Source organism: Callospermophilus lateralis, chromosome 7 (genome assembly GCF_048772815.1).
Source record: "Callospermophilus lateralis isolate mCalLat2 chromosome 7, mCalLat2.hap1, whole genome shotgun sequence".
NCBI classification, from domain to species: Eukaryota; Metazoa; Chordata; class Mammalia; order Rodentia; family Sciuridae; genus Callospermophilus; species Callospermophilus lateralis.
Genome location: NC_135311.1, coordinates 11458882 through 11480081, shown reverse-complemented (window position 1 = coordinate 11480081; position 21200 = coordinate 11458882). Strand labels below are relative to the sequence as shown.

Genomic DNA, 21200 nt, shown 5'->3' with positions numbered 1-21200 from the left:
AAGGCACACACAGGTGTTACGCTGGAACAGAGAGCTTTGGGCAGCCCCGAGGAAAGTTCTTTAAGAAGATGATCAAAGCTCTAGTTTAAACAAACTTTAATAACAAAATCTGAAGTTATAAGAAAATTATTTTTCAAGTCTAACTATGCATTTTTCTATTTCATTAACGTGGTTTTCTCCTAACACTTGTGTTCCTGCTCACCAGGAAATCTTTACCAAATTGGCCCCAGCTACCTTTCCTTCCGCTCTGTCGCATCCCTATTTATTTTTCCACAACTTGTGCATAAATCATGAAATTGTTTCCTGATTGTGTTTTCTATTCTTTACTAGAACAGTTTCCCGGATGAACAGTTGTCCCCACTAACTTGAATCCCTAACGCCTCCTCCTCCTCCGAGGGTTCTCCAGTTCAAAGCAGTGGGCGATGGGGAATTAGGGCTGATGGACCTAAGTCTCCATCTTTTGGATCTGGGATTGGTTCAATGAAGGAGGAAAACTGCACAGTGGTGAGTGAGTTTGTTTTCCAGGGTTTCTCCAGCTTCCATGAACACCAGCTTACCCTATTTGTGGTGTTTCTTAGTTTGTACCTCTTAACCTTGGCTGGAAATGTCATCATTGTGACGATTATCAGCATCGATCGTCACCTTCACACACCTATGTACTTCTTTCTCAGTATGCTTTCCACTTCAGAGACTGTGTACACGTTGGTCATCGTACCACGGATGCTCTCCAGCCTCAGAGGTCTAAGCCAGCCCATCTCCTTGGCTGGCTGTGCCACCCAGATGTTCTTTTTTATCACTTTGGCCATCAACAACTGCTTTCTGCTCACAGCCATGGGGTATGACCGCTATGTAGCCATCTGCAACCCCTTGAGGTACACGGTCATCATGAACAAGAGGGTATGTGCCCAGCTGGTATCGGGAGCCTGCAGCATTGGGCTGCTTGTGGCTGTCATTCAGATTTCATCTGTGTTCAGGCTGCCTTTTTGTGATAGAGAGGTGGCCCATTATTTCTGTGACATCCGCCCAGTTATGAAACTCTCCTGTGCTGACACCACCCTACATGACATACTTAATTTTATCATCAGTTCACTGGTTATTGTGGTGCCCATGGGTTTGGTCTTCATCTCTTACATTCTCATCATTTCTACTATCCTCAAGATTGCCTCTGCTGAAGGACGGAAGAAAGCTTTTGCAACGTGTGCCTCCCACCTCACTGTGGTCATCGTCCACTATGGCTGTGCCTCCATCGCCTACCTCAAGCCCAAGTCAGAGAACACCAGGGATCAGGACCAGCTGATCTCGGTGACTTACACTGTTTTTACTCCACTCCTCAATCCGGTGGTGTATACTTTAAGGAATAAAGAGGTCAAGGATGCCCTTCGCCGGGCTATTGGCAAAAAACCTCCTGCCTAGGATATTTGGCAGTTTGACATACTGTAGTTTCAGTGACCCACGGCCAACTGTGGTCTCAAGATATTAAATGGAAAATTCAAGAAATGAAGAATTCATAAGTTTTAAACTCTGCACTGCATCATTCTATGCTCGAAATGGTGATGAGATCTAGTACAATCCTGCTCCATCCCACTTGAGACATGGATCAAATATTTGTTCACTGTATCTATGTTATACATGTTACCCACACATTAATATAATAATACAATGTAATAAGATAATACAATGTAATATCTTGAGAGAGAGAATAAGACCATAGTTGCATAACATTTATTACAATATATTGTTTTAATTATTCTATCATTAGTTATTATTGCTAATCTCTTATTTTGCCTAATCTATAAATTAAACTTTATCATAGAAATGTATAAACAGGAAAAACTGTATATGTGGAGTTCAGTACTACCCTCGATCTTAGGTATCGACTTGGGGTCTTGGAATGTATTTCCCACAATAAGAGGGGACTATGGTATAATCTATCATAGTCTGGGCATTTTGGGGGGGGGCGGGTAATGGGTACTAGGGATTGAACTCAGAGGTGCTTGGCCATTGAGCCACATCCCCAGCCCTATTTTGTATTTTATTTAGAGACAGGATATCACTGAATTGCTTAGCACCTCACTTTTGCTGAGCCTGACTTTGAATTTGTGATCCTCCTTGCCACAGTCTGGCTGGGCACAATTCAGGAGCCACTTGTCAAAAGAAATGAACTTTATTTTTAGAACACACACACCACACCACACAGCTCCTCAGGAAAAACCTTCAGAGCCCAACTGCCACCACAGGCTTCCCACAAGCCTCTCCACCTCCCCCACTCCTCCTGCTCTTGAGGCTGATTGGCTGGGTCGAGTGGGCAGAGCCAAAAAAAGTCTCCCAATGAGCAGCTCCGTGGTCTGAAAGGGCGGGGAAACAGCCCAATGAGCATCACCGCAGAGGAACCAATCAGTTGGCAGCTAGAAGTTTGCTGGGGCCGCTGTGAGCCAATCATCAGTTGGCAGCTGGAAGTTTGCTGGCAGCTGGAAGTTTGCTGGGGCCCCTTCAGCTGTGACTCTCAACACCTCCTGCCTCAGTCTCCTAAACTGCTGGGATTATAGGTATGTACTGCGGTGCCTGGCTTGGATATTTTGTAATGCCCCTGAAATTTGATTCTATCATTCATCCTCTACCCAGAAAAAGTTGCAAAATTTTGTGGTTAAGGTTGCTTTAAAGAATCAAAAGTTTAGGGCTGAGGCTGTAGTTCAGTGGTGGAGCACTTGCCTAGCACGTGTGAGGCCCTGGGTTTGATCCTCGGCACCACATAAAAATAAATAAATCAAATAAAGGTATTGTTCCCGTCTACAACTTAAAAAAAAAATTAAAGAAAAAAGAATCAAAAGTTCCACTGACCTGAGTATTGCTTTTATACATTTTTAAAAAATGTTTATTATTTTTGTTGTGCTGGTGATTGAACCCAGTGCCTTGCACATGGTAGGCAAATGCTCTACCACCAAGCTATTCATCATCCTATACCCTGTATTAATCTTATGGATTACCACCATGATCAGATGTTGCTCAGGAGATGGGAAGCTGGTAGGAAGCAAGGGGAGAGCTGATTATTGAAAGTTTGTTGATGACATAAAAGTGGTCCACATAATGCCTATTTGAAGTGAGGGGTGGAAAGATCAACCTTAATGTCAGATAAACACTGAGCTCAAAAATCTTCAAAGAAGATGTGGTTGGCGTACAGAACGCATTGGAGACAGTCAAAACTGCCTTTCCCACTTATCACTTTTTCCTTTGGGCAGTGACAGGAGTAACAGATTCTGACATTCCAGAAGAAATACTGTCAGCTCAAAACATTCTCACTTGCCTTGAAGACCCATAGCATTTTTTTCCCCCTATTTTGTTGAGACTCACATTAGAACAATTCTCTCAATGAGTCTGGATCACCCGTATGTTCCATGTTAGGAAACAACTTGGTCACATCTGGCTCTGAATTTTATTACACTATGGGTTTTCTGTGGGTTAACACACATATTACACTGTATTCACAACTATAGGGATATCTAGAGATCTTTTTTGAAGTTGAACTTATTAATGCCATCTTTCAACTAACTATTGTTACTGCAGATCTGGAAATCAGCCCATGATTTTTATTCTTATCTAGGTAGAACATGACCTGGGGTCCATGTCTCACCTTTACCTTCTTCCTGGTCATCCTTTACCTTGATGATCTCTTCTGAGAATTATTGAATGTCTAGTTTAAAGTCTAAATTTAAAGACTTTTCTAAACAAGAGACTGGGAATTTCTAAGCTCCTGTGGTCATCATCTCCTAAAGGGGAAGGTTATCTTGACTTGTGAGAAAGTTTTACAATTTTAGAATTATTTGATCTGAATTAAAAAAAAAAAAAAACAACAGAATTTTACAAATGTCTTCTACTTTATAAAGAGCATATGTAGGGGAAAAAAATCAGTCTGTATCTGCCACCTGTATGACTTTCTTAGTGTCCCCATAGAAAATGTGTTTGACACTGTTTGTCAAACAAAAGGCCTGGGAGTCTCTATGGTAGGAGTGCAAAGAAGGGAAATGTGCATGTTTATAGAACTTAAGAGAATAGAATATTTGCTTCCTCAAAACAGCTACTTCCAAGAGAGCAACTTGAGAGTGAGTGTGAAGCGAGATCCCCCCAGGGTGGTTTATCTTTGCTTTTCCCTGGGTTTCCCTAAGGACATCCTGAAGTCCTTTCTGGGGTATGTACCAGGAAGACACTTTCAACATCTTGCTTTCAGAAAGCCCCTTTTGAGAACCTCTCTTTGGAGGTTCTGCTCACTAAACTAGCCAATTCCTGAAAGTTTTGCCTAGTAGATACATCACTTTTTAAAATGCATGTTTTATTTTTATTTTTGGCAGTACTGGGTATCAAACCCAGTGGCACTCTACCAAAAACTATAGCCCTGGTCTTTTTAAAATTTTTTTATTATGAAACAGGGTCTTGCTAAGTCGCCAGGGTGGTCTTGAACTTACAATTCTCCCTCCTCAGACCCCCAAGTGGGTGGGATTACAGGTATGCTCCACCACACTTGGCGTGAGACATTATATTATTAGGTTGCTGAATTGGAGAGCGCAGAGCCCCCGTAGGACCTCCTGTAGCAATAGAGGATTCTATGAGATTGGTACCTGGTACTGAAAGCAGTCCGTTCCCCTGAGTTCCTATGATAATGATGCTGCAGAAAATTACAGCACCATCCAAAGTAATTTTTGCAACAATAAATAATATATATTGAAGGCCTAGCTGGACTTCGTGGGTCTTTTTTTTTTTTTTTTTAATGTAGTTTACCCCAGAAAAAAAAAATCAATAGATTTAATTTCAAAGAGATGTGACACAAATCATACTAGAAAGAATGAGGCTTATGGGCCACACCTTAGGCTTAGTCACCACATCCTCACTATCTTCATGAATCAGGGCCTGGCAATTCAGGATATTGTCCTGGTGACACCAGTCACACGTCTCATTGAGGGGGAGTCTACAGTCCCCTAAAGACACCTCCCATATCTCTCCAACAAAGGACTGTTTTGCATCAAAATGTCCCCCAAAGGAATCCTGCTCTTGTCCCAGGATAATCTTTGCCTCAGCCCCCAGAGAATACCCCTTTCTCAAACCTTTCCTACCCGTGGGCTTTCTGTCCACCCAGAGCTCAGCAATCCCAGAGGAGGGTTCCCAGCTCACGCACAAATGGATTGGGGAATAAGGGGACTTTGGTGGGCCTGGAGAGTGGCCTCCGCAGTCCCAACAGACAGTGTGAACTCTTCTATTCTGTCAACAAAGAGAAGAAGCTCATTGTCCTGGTCCCGAGTGTTGAGGGAGAAGAGACTATAAGGACAGGTGAAGGCGCTGAAGGATTTCAGACACAGAGCGAAGTCCCCGCAGCGGCTTCCTTACCTGGGGGATCAGGGACACAGAGGCGGTAGCTGATTCTTGAGGGAAAACAAACACCTTTCCTCTCATATCTGTGGAGAAAAGACAATGAAGCAAACCTCTGTCGACTCACTTGTGTGATTTGCTCTCACTGTGAGCCCTGGGCGGCCTCCTGACAGTCTTGGTGTGGCATGCCAAAGTTTATGGAGTTCCTGCAAGTGCCTTGTTTCTGTTAGTGTAAGCAAAATGTCAGTGTTACAAGGCGGGTTTTTGGTTCAGCTGGCCTGTCAGAAAAGGAGATTAAAGATATCCTATATCAAGCCTACCCCTCTTTGTTACGGATTTCATCTGGATAACAGTGAAAACACTAGTCACAGAACAGGACCCGCCGATGAATGACTTGCTGACTCACTGAGCATAATGGATAAAGCATGCCACACTCCATATTCTTTTACCACTGATGAGGCTCTGAGATTTCTCCCATGGGACACGTGTGGTTGGGGTTACATGTAACTGTGGTGGCTCATCGCGAAACTTGATTTGGCTATGATGGACCAACATTTGCGGTTAGGACAAAGTCCGAGGAATACGATAGCATGCAAACCATGTGGCCCAACCTTGGTGATACCCTTGACACCCTGTCCATTTCCCTGGGCAATTCTTGTGGGTCAGTTCAGGGTCAGTTTTCCACAATGTCTCATAGCTGCAACACCAGGATCATGGAATTACTTATCATTGACTCATCAAAAGAGTATAATTATCATAAAATAATATTATTCTTTTCTTTCTTGGAAAAATAAATTTAACAAAGACTATGGTCCGGAAAATAAATGAGAAAATAGCGACTAACTGAATCAAGGGACACAGAACCTAGAAGTAATAGGAAATCTTGAATCGATTTCCTAATAAGAGGAAATGGAAAAAACGTCTTGAATTCCTATTTCCTTCGATACAGAAGATTTTTAAGGAATGGTAACGGTAACATTAGACAAACAATCAAAACAGAACACTTAGGAAGAGATCATAGATAAGAGAAAGAAAGAGAGTGACACAGAAGGACACAGAAAGAATGAAAATTCCAAATTTCTGTCGGTCCAGTGGGAACTGGGAGAAGAGGAGAGGAAATCATGCATTTATACCCTTGATTTAATTCTTTCCCTGTTTGTGATATGCAGCTTTGTCAGTGCTACACAGCAAGGGCCCACTGCAGACCCAAGGCATCTGTAACAGTCCTTGGTCACTGGTTCCTGTGATCACACTGGAAAGACTTCTGACACGTTGCTAAAACAGAAGGCCTGAGTTTATTAGAGGAGATAGGGAGATGGAAACAGAGAGTAGGTCATCTTAGATGGCTCACCACTCCTGCCTTCCAGTTTTATTGGGGTCTCAGGGAAGTTTCCACTGAGTCTTGCCCAGGTCCACCCCTTGATATTTGACTGACACCAGGATTGCTTCAGACTTTCACGTCCCTAGTGTGCATGCTCTTGCCCCATGGAGGGGAGATTTACTATTACAATGACATGCTAAAGATCCGCGCTCACTCTGGGTCACTTTGGCCCATGATGACCTGTTATAATGGAAATTTGCTCTTACAGATCGTTAGGGGGTTTGCTTCGAATGATCGTATCGTCCTGAGTTCTCAAATCTGATCTGTGTAAAGGCTACAAAACCCCTTCCCCTTCAGGGTAACTTATATTCTTACAGGCAGGGAGAGATGACCCTTTCAGGCCTGCATTTCTTTTGCAGCTAACAGGTTGTTTGCTGAGGAATGTTACACATCCTATTGACTCAAGCTAGGCAGGGCTGCCAGGTAAATTGCTTCTTAAAAGAAAGCGTGTGGGAGGCAGTTGGCCCAGATTATAGAATTATCCCTTTAACCTCATGTTCCCACCACTCCTATCTGTTTCTTACTTATCGTCAGTATATAAACCTGGAGAAAAAAAAACAGCCTGGTTAGCCAGAGAATGAGATTTTGAATAACTTATGACGGATGGTCATACCCTAGAGAAAGGAATGTCTCAAACTTGAGAAGATAAGGTTACCCTTAGAGGCAGTAACAGAAAGGGGTAAAAAAAAAAAAAAAAAAGTGTTGAAATACTGAAGCTTTATTACAGCTAATATAAAACTAATATTTTTATAACACCTACACATCCCAAAGTATATGTTGCCTTTAAACGCTCTCACCCACCCTTCATAACGATTCTCTATTGCGTAGATATCATTTCTATTTGCCATTGTAGAGATGAAGACGCTGAGACTCAGAGTGCAATGATTTCACAAAGGCCATTCAGGCGTGAGGGAGGAACGGGTTCTCTGATTTAAAGTCTAAGCTACTTCTAAGAGTTCCTGCTTCCTCTCACATTACTCAGGCTAAATGCTTATTTTCGCTTTGCCTTGCTTTGATCAAGAGACCTGACGAGAACAACTTAGGGAAAGAAAAGTTTATTTTGGCTCCTGGTTTCAGAGATTCAGTGCATGGCTGGCTGACTCCGTAACCACAGGCCCCGAGGGGAGGCCAAACATCACGGTCGAAGGGCGCGGTGGAGGAAATCGGCTCAGCACATGGCAACCAGGAAGCAGAAAGAGGTCCATTTATCAGGGACAAAAATATCAAGAACAAAGGGATGCCCCCAGCGATGAACTTCCTCTAGCCACATGCTACATTCTATGGTCACCACCCATTCGTCCTTCCAAGTGAGTCCATTCACCAGTTGGATTATAGTTTTCCTGATCTAATCATTTTCCCTCTGAACCTTTTTTGCATTGTCTCCTATGTGAGCCTTGGGGCGAGGTGGGGGGTGCTCATATTCAAACCATAGCAATGGTTGAAAAGGATCAGAGCGTCAAAGCCCACCCCTGGACCTACTTCTCTTTTTCTAGCAGGAATCACAGGCTCCTTCTTATTCTCTTGGGTGAGGGGGCAGTGGTACTCCCATCTAACCAGGCTGGGCTGGGTTCTCCTTTCTCCGACCCAGGGACTCTCCTTGTGCCAGGCATATCCTGTTTCATTAGCATCCGTGGAGGTTTTAAAAATATGTCCTAAAATAATTCCCCTCTCATCAGGTATGGGCTGACTCACTGTAATGAATAAGGAGCAGCAGGAGCGAGGTACGTGATTTCTAAGATTAGACTGTGAAAAAGGCTGGCGCTTTTGCATTTAGGCACTTTCTCTCCATGTGTCAGATCACTCACTATTGGAGGAGACCTGGGCATCCTGTGGGCTGCTCTAAAGGATCGCCCGGGGGCAGGGGGGCAAGGAATGAAAAGGGGCCTCAGGCCAACAGACAGGGAGGAACTGAGGCCCTCAACTCCACCTCCTGAAAAGATCTGAACCCCCGACTGCACCCGGCAAGATCCTCCCCTAGAAAAGCCTTCAGAGGAGGCTCAAGCCCTGGCCGATGGACTGCGAACTCACCAGAGACCTCTCATCCGGATCACCAGCTAACCCACTCTCTGTTTTCTGCTCCACAGGAAAAAAAAAAACAAAAAAACCATGAGATAATAAGTGCTTTCTGTCTCAAGCTGCTGGGTCTAAAGGTGAATTCATAGGCAGCAAAAGGTAACTTACACACCATCTTTCTTTCACACCCCCCTGACAACAGCAGCAACAACCGAAAAACATCTGGTACCCTGAATACCCTGGGACTCCGAGGCACTTCTGAGTCAGGCGGAGGACCTGACTGTGTCGCATCTCCCGAGAGAGCCGAGAGAAGCAGGGCCCCTGGAAGCAGTTTCTCCATCATGCCTTCCTTGGGCTCCAGGGGTAGTGAGAGGAACAGCACAGTGACCTCATGGTTTGGCTGTTTCTATTGTGCCCACAGGGGCCAGACCTTTGTTCCATCAACAAAAAGCAAAGTTATAAATGGTCAACATCCGCTGAACAAAGGTAATGGCTAAAACTTGTCTGTTTCTCTTCTGAGCTGTTGTGCTTTTGCCTCCTTTTTGCATTATCCTATTTCCTTCTGAACTGTCCTGTTCATCTCTCCACTACCCACCCCTGACCTCGTGAGGCTCTATGTCCTCTTGATGTTCTTATGTGTTAAGAACGTCACGGCAGCCTGCCATAGTCCAGACCTTAAATGTCCATCATGTCTTGTCCCCCAGCTTAGCATCCTTGGAGGGTGGTGGTGGAAATCTTTAAGAGGTGGGGTCTAGGGGGAAGTTTTGTTATTGCGGTATGCCCTTGAAGGGAACTGCAGGATGTCAGTCTCTTCCTCTCTCTTCCTTCTTCCCAACAAACTTGAATAAAGCAGTTTACTCTACCATGTGCTCTCTGCCATGAGGTATTGAAAAGTAATGGAGTCTACTGGTCATAAACTGAAACTATGAGCCAAATTAAACCTTTCCTCTTTTTTAGCTTTATTATCTCAGGTATTTTGTTGTAGGAATGAAAAACTGACTTATACTTATTATAAGTGTGAAGACTATAAAGTGAGCATACTTGTGAACCTGCTGGAGAGACCACTTTCCACTCTTTGATTAAGGGCTGGGTTATAACCAGGAGAAGACATTCACTGATTCAGGTGGCAATGGAATTCAACAGGGTTGTGGGATGGAAACCCCTTTGTTTGTGGCAGAGTAGAGGTCTAACTATTGTAGTCACAACAATAATGTTGCCAAGTTCTCTGTGGATGTTAGGCTCTAAGATTATGTCCTTTATCTGGATTCAGGACACCATCAGGACACTGGGGGCTCAAGTAAGGTGTCCACGAATTTGGATATATTGAGTTCATCTCAAGAGGGCATGGATTAATGTTTAGATTCTAGGAATAATCTAATTTGTATGACCTAAATCCATGATTTATAAATCTATTTGTTTTATCTTAACATTTGTCTCTTTGTTTTCAATAAAAATCTGTTGAAAGTTGCTGTATTGATCTTGCCTTTTTTTCATCACACATTATGACTTTAAAATCCAAGAACATATAGGTCAGGTGTGTTTTTCCCCCACAGATAAATCTCCTGCACCTATCACTGCGATTAAACTTATATATAAGAAGTTTAAAGCTGTCTATGGAACTAATTGCTCCATAGTTCCCAGGTTAATGAAAAGTAAAGTAAATTGTATGAATTAAGGCTCTCAGTTGCAAACAACAAAAGCCACTATAGTTGTGGCAGTCTATTTTTACTTAATTATGCTCTGTAACACACCACATTTAAACTCAGCTTTTAAAACAACAAACATTTATTTAGTTGATGAGTCTGTGGGTTGGTGATGTGAGTTTAGTGATTCTTTTGGTCTCCAACTAGATGATTAGCAGCAAGTGAGCTAGTTGTTGGACAATAATAGCATATGAGTCAGAAATGGGGTTACGGGAATTCAAACATGTTAAGATCCGTGTCTTGTTTATATAATTTTAGATTGATCTAATCAATCTTCCATTTTTCTCTCTTGTAACTCTGAAATCATGCCCATTGCACCATATAACAAGACTCCCCAGAATTCTGAAAATAACTTTTTACAGCATATTTTTGCACAATAAAAAATAAATAAGTTATTGCCATCAAATATGTTACTATGCCAGTATATACAATTAAATGTTACTTTGTAACTTAGTTTTATGGATCTTAATAATATTCATAATACATATTTAACTCCAGGCATAGTGGCGGGCACCTGTAATCCTAGCAATTTGGGAAGCTGAGGAGAAAGGATTACAAGTTCAAGGCCAGCCTGCAAAATTCAGCATATGAGTCAGAAATGGGGTTACTTGTCTCAAAATGAAAGATAACGAAGTTCTTAGGATTTAGCTCAGTGGTAAAGAACCCCAGGGTTCAATCCCTAGCACCTAATAATAATAAATCTAAAAAGACAAATATAGTGTTTCATATTACTAAACTAACTTTAAATTAATTATGAAAGGAAACATAACTCTGGACAGATTAAAAAATGATGTTTTATATATCACATTTAGCTTGGGGATAAAAATGCATTAAAATAAAAATTGAAATTTCACTACTTTTTGCTGCATCAGAAACGTACAGACATTTCTTTCATCATTTTGATTTTTGTTTCTGACATTTGAGACTAAAAATAATTCTTAAATAATATGGTTAGTTCCCAAGTGTTTACTTTTGAAGGGTTTAAGTCTTAAAGACAATTTGATGTACTATAGAATATTTATTATATTACAATATTTCTGAAATAAATATGAATGTTTCCAAAAATAGGAAGCATGTAAAAACCTAAAGTAATACTCTCTCTCTCTCTCTCTCTCTCTCTCTCTCTATATATATATATATATATATATATATATATATATATGTATGTGTGTATTTAACATATATGTGTATGTATATGTATATACTAAATTACAGATATTCAAATAAAAAAAATCCACATACACTCAATATATGGAACCCACAGGAAGGAGGAAATAAGGAAAGAGAAAGGAGTAAGTTTGTAAGATATCCACAAAGGTTACTATCGATAAACAAGAGATATGAAAAAGTTATGAGAAAAGTGATGGGATAAATGCATGGCATCTAATTTCTAATTTTGTAACTTTCTCAACAGTTTTGTAGATTTAAACTTCATAAACGTTACTTTTAATTTTAAAGGTCATCTTCTTGCGAGTTTTCTGAATGGTCGTTTTTTGTTCCTTATCACATTTCGATATGAGTGCCTCTTCTGTTCCATAAGTTTAACCAACAACTGGTTATGGATATATATGGAACAAACAATATGACTTAGAATAAAAGCCTTATAAAAAAAAGTATAATGGTTAAAGACAGCACCTCATTTTGCGATAATAAACTCCCCGAGTGGCTGAATCCTGAATAAGCACTTCTGATCTCCACTAACAGACCTGCTCAACTGACACCCACTTAGAGGCCTCCAGAAGGTTCCATCGTAAAGGAATAAATAAGGTCAAGAAACAACCTTCTGGCTGGGCATGGTGGCACAGGCTTGTAGTCCCCATGGCTTGGGAGGCCAAGGCAGGAGGATCTCAAATTCAAGGCCAGCCTCAGCACGGTGCTATGCAACTTACCAAGACCCTGTCTCAGAACAACAACAATAACAAACAAACAAATAAACAAAAAGGGCAGGGGATGTGGCTCAGTGATTAAGCACCCCTGGGTTCAATCCCCCAGTACTGAATAAACAAAAAAAAAAAAGAGAGAAAAGAGAGAAACAAGCAAACAAAAAACAACAACAACAAAAAGAAACAGCCTGCTGCTTGCCTCCACTTCAAGGCCCAGAGCCATCTGCACAGTGACTGATGGCAGTTTTCGGGTGAGAGCTCAGTTCTTCTCATATTCACTTTGTCCCAAGAACTGGAAACACAGACCACAGGTATGAGAGAGGCTGAACCCTGGTAAAGACACAGAATCCATTTCCTGGCCAGACATGGAATGCTACTCCCTCAAGAGAAACTGGGAGGAGGTGGGAAGTGGAGCCGTCACACATCCTAAACAAGTGCCCAGGGAGAAAAAGCCCTCATGGAAACCGCAGAGAGGTCAACAGAGTAGAGGAAAGGCTCAGGCAGTGGTGGGGAATGATGTCGGCCAAGTCACATTGTCATACGTGTGTGCTAAAACATGACAACAAATCCCACCATTACACAGTATTACAGTACACCAATAAAAACGGGAGGAGAAAAAAATTATTCATTTCTATACACTCGCATCACCTGAACTTGACCCTTGTCACCGGGACCAAGACTTACAGTCTTTAAAGAAGAGTGTAAGAGCCAGATGGTGAGCATGCCTCACCAGGAGGACTGCTCTAGGGCCTGAGTCCCCTCATCTCTCAATATTCATTTGGAAAGTTCAGGGAGAACTCGGTTCAATCAAGGGGAGACTCCCAACCCTGAAAAACAGGGTGGAGGTACACTGTAGGTTATTTATGGAGAGAGAGGCACACAGTGGGGATGGAGAAGGGCAGTGGAAAAATAAGAGCCACTGGAAGTAAGCCACTGGGGTTTCTAGATTGTCCCTGGCACTGAGGGTGCTCTCTGACTCTTGGCTGCCATGAACTGAGTTGCTCTTCTGTGCCATGACCCTCCGCCATGATCCTCTGTTCACTGCAGGCCCAGAGCAGTGGTACTGGCCGACCACAGACTGAACCTCTGAAACCATGAGCCCAACATAAACTTGTCCTTCTCAAAGTTGTTCTTGTCAGACATTTTGGTCACAGGGATGAAAAGCACTCAGATATAGTTCTCAGGTGTGTACCTATATCTAGTCACATATACTTAGGGTGCCAACTGTGTTGTCATAACCTAAAAAATAATAGTTGTTTCGCTCTGGCCTTCCCTAATCTCAGGGGAAACAGGATTTCCTTTCCTCCCCATTTTAGACAGATTCAGCTGTCCATGCGCACACACCCACCATAGGAACAAAGTGATCCAGACTTTGGGGATGGTACCAGAAGATCTCAGAGTTGACTGTCTCCTGAATTTACAAGTGAATTTCAATTCCAGGCAGAGAACATGTGGAATGTAGCCTTTGAGTCGCCTCCTTAAAAGCCCCCTGCTCCTGCAGATGGGCAGAATGACAGCCTCTGGGACAGGAGTCCCTTCTGTTTCTCCCTCGCTAGCAAAGCAATAAACCTTCTCTGTCCTTTTTTCCTCAAAACCAGACAAAACCCAGCTACCTCATAGGGTTGCCATAAATATTGTATGAGATTCATGATGAGGCTAAATATTTAAACTGTTATAAAAACGTTAATAATTAAAAAATAAAAACTTTAAACTTGTTCAGAAATAAGCTCCTTCCCCCTCTCATTGTAGAGTTCTCAGAAAAAAAAAAAAAACCAAACACATTTTCTGGCTTTCTTTTGAAATGTGAGTCCTGATCAAAGGACAAACTCTACAGAGGAACAGTTAGTAACATAGAAAAATAATTTTTAGAATTCCAATTATGACTTAGGGAGATAAAGAACAAGACCTGGCTTCATCTTCAGGTGAGGAACATTCTTAAGAGTCTTCTGATTGATGTTGGAATACTGGAAAACCACATGCAGAAGGATAAACTAGACCCTTATCTTCCACCATACACAAAAGTAAACTCGAAGTTGATTAAAGATCTGAAGGTCAGAGCCAGACTCGACACCATTAAACTCCTAGGTGGGGGCAGGGGAGGCATGAGGGGAAAGCCCTTTAATATTGGCCTTAGCAATTATTTTTTTCTCTTTTTCTTTTTGGATATTGCCCTGACAGGCAATAAAAGCAAAACTAAGCAAGTGGGCTTACAGCAAACTAAAAAGATAAAAAGCTTCTGCCAGCAAAGAATAAAATCAGCAAAACAAAAAAGTAGACTCTCAGCTAAAAGAAAATATTTGCAAACCATATATCTGACAAAAGTCTAATATCCAAAATATACATGAAACCTGATAGTAAGAAAACAAGCAACCTCATTAAAAACTGTGCAAAGGATTTGAATAGACATTGTTTCCAAAGATGACATAAAAACGGGTATATAAAAATGTGCTCAAGATCACTAATCATCAGAGATGATTACACAATGAGATATGACTTTTCACCTATTAAGATGACTGTTAGCAACAAAAAGGAGAACAAGTGTGGTGAAGTCGTAAAGAAAAGGGAGCCCTTGTGCACAGTTGGTGGGACTACAAATTAGATATACATTACGGGAAATGGTGGAATTTCCTAAAACAATTAACTCTCGGCCGGGCTCACTGGCCTACACTGTAATCCCAGTGGCTCAGGAGGCTGAGGCAGGAGGATCATGAGTTCAAAATCAGCCTCAGCAACTTAGCAAGGCACTAAGGAACTCAGTGAGACCCTGTCTCTAAACAAAACACAAAATAGGGCTGGGGACGTGGTTCAGTGGTTGAGTGCCCCTGAGTTCAATCCTCAGTACTAAAAAAAGAAGAAAGAAAGAAAATAGAACTATCTATCATCTAGCAATCCCTTTTCTGGATATACACCCAAGGGAAATGAAATCAATATCTGAGAGAAATTTCTGCATCTCATGTTCAATGCTACATTATTCACTATTGTCGAGATATGCAAAAAGTCTAGATGGTCTATTAACAGATAAATAAATAAATAAATTGATATATATATATATATGAATATGAATATTACTCAGCCTTAAAAAAGGAGATACTACCATATCTGGCAGTATAGATTAACTTGTGACACATTATGCAAAGTAAAATAAAATTGATACAGAAAGAAAAATACTGCATGATCTCATTTGTAATCTTAAGACAAAGTTTAATACATACAAACAAAGAAAAATGGTGGTTACTGGGGAAGGAAGAAGGGAAGGGAATGATGATATGTAAGTCAAAAGAGTTTCAAATTGCAGTTATATAGGATAAATTAAGTCTAGAGATCTGACATGCAACAGAAGGACTATAATTAGTATGATGCTTACTGAAAATTTGCAAAGAGAATAGATTTTATGTGCTCTTACATAACACATACACAAAGGGAAAACGTAGAAAGATCATGAATATGTTAAATTGTTTACCTACAGAAATTAATTCACTATATATGAAACAGAGCCCCTTTAACATTAAAAGTGTCTTCCTGATAACTGCTTTTTTGCATCTCTTATTTCTTCATGCTGAGAATAAAAAGTACTTCATGCTGAGGAAAGATGCCAAGAAAATTTTAAATATTCTCCAGCTTACCATCCTAGCTAGAATCTACATATGTACATGACCTGGCTTTTGTTTCTATCAATTTTAACCACTACTTTAGGACCCGCACAAAACTCGTTTTTTTTTTTTTTTTTTCTTTTTCCATCATTTGTCTCTTTCTTACGTGGGCAGGCCACCAAACCCCATAGACTGGGATCCTGTAGGCTTTCTGGCTTCCCAGCCCATAACTTGTACATGTTTATCAAAACATCATTTGTACACCTTAAATTTCTCAAGTAGAGGGATGGTGATGTGGCTCAAGCGGTAGAGCACTCTCCTGGCATGCGTGTGGCCCGGGTTCGATCCTCAGCACCACATACAAAGATGTTGTGTCTGCTGAAAACTAAAAAATAAACATTAAAAAAATTCTCTCTCTCTTTAAAAAAAAATTTCTCAAATAGAGACAATAATTGCAGATCCTTTTATTACTTGCATTTTATGTCCAACCCTGACACTGACTTACACTGTGACTTTGAGTGATTTATTTCATATGTGTGTATTACTTTTCTCCTTTGCAAAATAGGAGAATAAATACTGCTTTGTGTTTTCTCTCTCTCTCTCTCTCTCTCTCTCTCTCTCTCTCTGTCTCTCTCTCTTTTCTTGGCACTGCATCCCCCTCAAAAATCATTACTGTGATTATATCATTTTAGGGAAAGCTGATCTCACTGGATACACGTCATTCGGAAGGTAACGTTTGGGATTAATAAATTATACATCAATGTGAACTGTTGGACATCCCGGCTACTTACCTCCTAAACAAAATTCAGCAATGAGGGCATAATAATTAATCCCTATCTCTGCCCTGAATTGGAGTAAGTTGTTGAGAATTGAGTGTCAGCATATGAGACAGCTTTAGGGACACTGAGTCAATTAAGTTAATAGAGTTAGGACCTTATGAATAGCTGACCACTAGGGACTGGAGAGGGTATGGCATGCACAAAAGTAGTATTTATATCAGTCCATTCAAGTTTTCTACTTCTTACCTGGAGAGGAATGAATAAGAACCAACTCATACCTGAACTGAAATAATTAGCACAAATTCATTCATCCTTAGCTGCATTCAACTCTCCATGGGGATTTTCCAGACTTGAGGGTGAATTACCCAGTGACCATTCGTGAGAGAAAAATAGATGGCACTCCACATACTTTGTTCATTGTACTCAACAAATGAACCATTTTTTATGTTCCTTGAATTGAGTTGATAGAACCAATAGAACCAGATAAGTAAGTTAAGGAGAAGAATCAACCATGTATAGACCTTTAATTCCTCTATCACATGGAAATAAGATAACATGTAATTGTAAATTCTCTGTAAAAATCCAATATGCAGTAAGGACTATGTAGAGATAATCTGATATTAACATATGGTCAGTATAAATTTAGTAGGATAATTTTTCTCTTTTCTCTATACAAATTATGTGTCTTGATTCTAAGGAAATCTTATGCATCAACCTCACGTGTGACTAATGCCTCTCATTCTGCAGCACCCAGACCAATGCTATAAACTCTTTTATATCTGCATAATATTGAGCAGTAGCCTATCTATTTGGGTATAGAGAGGACACTCTCAAGCCACTCTAACATACCCTTGCCTTAGTCCATGTGTGCAGACCCTTAGGAAGAAGAGAAAGTCCATATGAAAAAAGATATGCTGTATTGAACAGGAGTCCTTGAACTTAGATCCTCTTCCCTCAGCTCCTGAGTTTCTGGGACTCCAGGTATACACCCTGGTGCCTGGCTTCTGTTTACTGTTTTGAAGAATCACCAAACTATTTTTCACGTCTCTGCACCATTTTACCTACAACTGATTCACAAGGGTTCTTCCACATTCTCATCAACACTTATTTGTTGTTGTTAATATAATGACCACTCTTAATGGGCATGAAGTGTTATTCAATTCTTGGTTTTGATTTGCATATCCCTGATGATTAGTGAAGTTAAACATCTTCTTGTGTGTTTATATTGGTTATTTGTGTATTTTGTTTTGAGTATCATCTATTCAAATTCTTAGATCACCTTCCAATTGCTTTTGTTTTTAGTTTTAAGATTATATCTATCTATCTATCTATCTATCTATATATATATATATTTAATCCCATACCAAATATTAAGATATATGATTTAAAAATATTTTCCAATTATGTATACTGTCTTATCACTCACTTTTGATGCACAAAAGATTTTAATCGTGGTGAAGTCTAATTAATGTATTTTTTTTGTTTCCTTGTTTTCTGTCCTTTGGGTGCATACCAAGAAATGATTGTCAAATCCAAGGTCATGAAAATTTTCTCCTATGTTGTCTTTTATGAATTGTACATCTTTAGGGGTAGGGGTTGTGGCTCAGAGGTATAGCACTCACCTAGCATGTTCAAGGCCCTGAGTTCGATCCTCAGCACCACATAAAAAAATAAATAAATAAAGGTTGAAAAAAAAATAATCGCACATTTTTAACCATTAGAGTTGAGTTCTTGATCCATTCTGAGTTAATTTCTGGATATGGCTGTCTTCGTCTGTTTTCTATTGCTCTAATTGAATACCACAGACTGCGTAATTTATAAAAATAGAGATTTGTTTAGCTTGTAGCTGGAGGCTGGGAAGTCCAAGAGCATGATCCAGGCATCCACCAGCATCTGGAAAGGGCCTTCTTACTGGATCAAGGCATGGCAGACAGCATCCTATGGGAAGACAGAACAAGCAGGTCCTAGAGAGTTCATTTTTATTCAAAGCCATTCCCTCTAAAACCATGAATCCATCAATCTGTTATCACTGGGGAGTCCTGCGGGTTCCAGGTCCTTAGTATCCCAAATAAAAATTGAGCAAGACACACAGAAGTTACAAGCAACGTACAGATTTATTGGCGGTGAAGGTGAAAGTAGCACTCTGTCAGGTAGAGCCGAGTGGACTGAGTGAGGGAGAGAGGCTCGAGGCTCCCAAGTCTGGGAATTAATGTCTTATATGCTGCTCTGGGAGACATTTTCTGCCTTATATGAAACGAATTGAAGACCTATCTCAATTGCTCCCACTGGTTACCTTATATAATATCCTAAGGTATAGTACCTTATAGTGTCCAATTTTCCCCCAAATTGGTCACTTTAGAAAACCTGATTAAAATACTGTCCACTTTACTCCTCACTTGTCATTTTAGAACAGTGAACCTGTGACGGGAGTTGTCATGGGTGATAAGTTCTCAGCAGTGGTGTAAGAGGACAGACCCGAGGTTAAAACAATAGTTCTATAAAATGGGCCCATTGCTCTGAACCCCCACATGGTTTCTTTTCTAAGAAGCAATTTACTTGCACCTCTGCCAGACCTGCGTGGACAGGATGTCACCTTCCTCAAAAAACTACCTGTTCTCTGCAGGGAAAATACAGGTCCCAGATAATGTCAATGGGAGGAACCCAGGAGACTTTGATCCTCTTATCCTGAAAGGCAGGGAGATAAGGATGATTCCTCCTAAGAATAAAATCTGTAAGAATGCATGGTTAAGAATCCAGTTAGAACTGGTCAGCATGGGCCACTGTGGGTGATCAGAGGTGCCATGGCATTGGTTACTTGAAAGTTTGATGTCCCCCTGCTGTTAGTCAAAAGGTGGACCTGGACAGGACTCTCAGTAAACTGGAGCACAGGAGAGGCACAAAGTCCCTCTCCTCTCTGAGAGGTCCCGCTCTGTCCCTTGAGAGTATCCCCCTTCCTTTTCCCTATCCCTTCAATAAACCCATTTCTGTCACTCTGAGCAACATGTCTGAATCTTTCTGACCTGATCCCAAGAATCAGGGTTTGAAGGGTGGGTCTTCCCAAGAGCTGCCTCAGTTTCTTGGAAGACTCCACCTCTGTAACAAGGAGGCTTATTATAAATGGGTTCACGATGACTCATCTTGCTGTCTTCTCCTCCAGCTGCATTTTTCTTGTACCTTGGCTCTGCCATTCTTGGTGTCCCTGAACTCCTACCTAACAAATCTATGGGTTGATCCCAAAGACCCCACCTCTCATAGACCACTAACATATACCTTTGGGGATGGAGTTTCAACCATGAATTTCAGAGGAGACTTTCAAACGATGGCCAATGTAAGGATCCAACTTAATGTTTTCTACGCAGACATCCAGTATTCCCTCCTCCTTTTGTGGAAGACACTTTCCTTTCCCCATTGTCTTGGCACCCTTGTTAACAAGGAAATGAATTAACCAGACATGCAAGAGTTTATTTCTGGGCTCTTTCTTCTTTTCATTGATGTATGTGTGTGTCCTTATCCCTCATAAACTTTTCACCTAGAATTCCCAGACGTTAATATTTTACCATGTTTGCTTTATATTTCTCCTCTCTTTTATTCTAGCTCTCTGTGGCCATTTCCTTTCTCCTCTCTACCCCCATAAACACACATACACACACACACACACGCACGCGCACACACACAATTTCTATACATTTTTTTTGCACCACTAGAGGTAGTTGAAGACATGATAGTCCTCTACCCCTTCATACTTCAGCATGCTTTCTTAAGAACAGGGATAGGTATTCTCTTAGATCATATATTTTTAATAGGGATAATACTAACCTTGAGGGAATATAAAAACTGGTTCTAAGAACAAGAAAATTTCAAATATCACAAGGGCCTATTATGACCCTCCAAAGCTCAACCCTACCCAATAAAATCTTATTTCTCAGTATTTAATTTCTCTTATTAGGGAGAAATTAATTCCATGAAAAAAAAGAATGTAATTAACTAATTTATTTCCTTTGAAAGATGATAATAAAAAAATAATTGGGAAGCATTATCTTATATAATTATGCAACAATTATCAAAATCAGGAAATCAACATTGAAATAATAGTCTAATACAATGTACAGACTTTTTTCCCCTTCTATTTTACCAGTTATTTGAAAGAAAGAAATACAAAAATTCCCAGTTTTTCCACTACATGCTATCACCATGGTTCTCTAATCATTTTTCATCCAGAACAGTCCTTTGGTCTTCCTTTATATACACAGGCCAGTTTTTTAGCATATTTGTTATCTTAAATTTATCTGATGTGTCATGATCATCTTCAGGCAGGAATTATGTTTTGGGCAGTGCAGTTTTTTTCATCCTCCTTCTCTCAGAGTGAAACACCATACCAGGTACTGAAAATCAGCAGAAAACGGAAAGTCTCTGCCCATGCGGAGCTAACATTCTAGATCAGAGCGTGTAAGGGATCAAAAAATAAATAAATAAATAACTGGTCATAGAAGAAAAAA

At 40.6% G+C, this 21200-nt stretch overlaps 1 protein-coding gene and 1 pseudogene across 1 annotated transcript; one reads left to right on the top strand and one right to left on the bottom strand.

The window, feature by feature from the left end:
• Nucleotides 1-480: 480 nt before the first annotated feature.
• On the top strand, nucleotides 481-1413 carry LOC143403992 (olfactory receptor 10J1-like). The gene has a single exon (XM_076862348.1). It carries the CDS (start codon nucleotides 481-483, stop codon nucleotides 1411-1413), a length of 933 nt encoding a protein of 310 aa, XP_076718463.1.
• Nucleotides 1414-4800: 3387 nt separating this feature from the next.
• LOC143403557 (mucosal pentraxin-like) lies at nucleotides 4801-9089 on the bottom strand (annotated as a pseudogene).
• Nucleotides 9090-21200: the final 12111 nt, after the last annotated feature.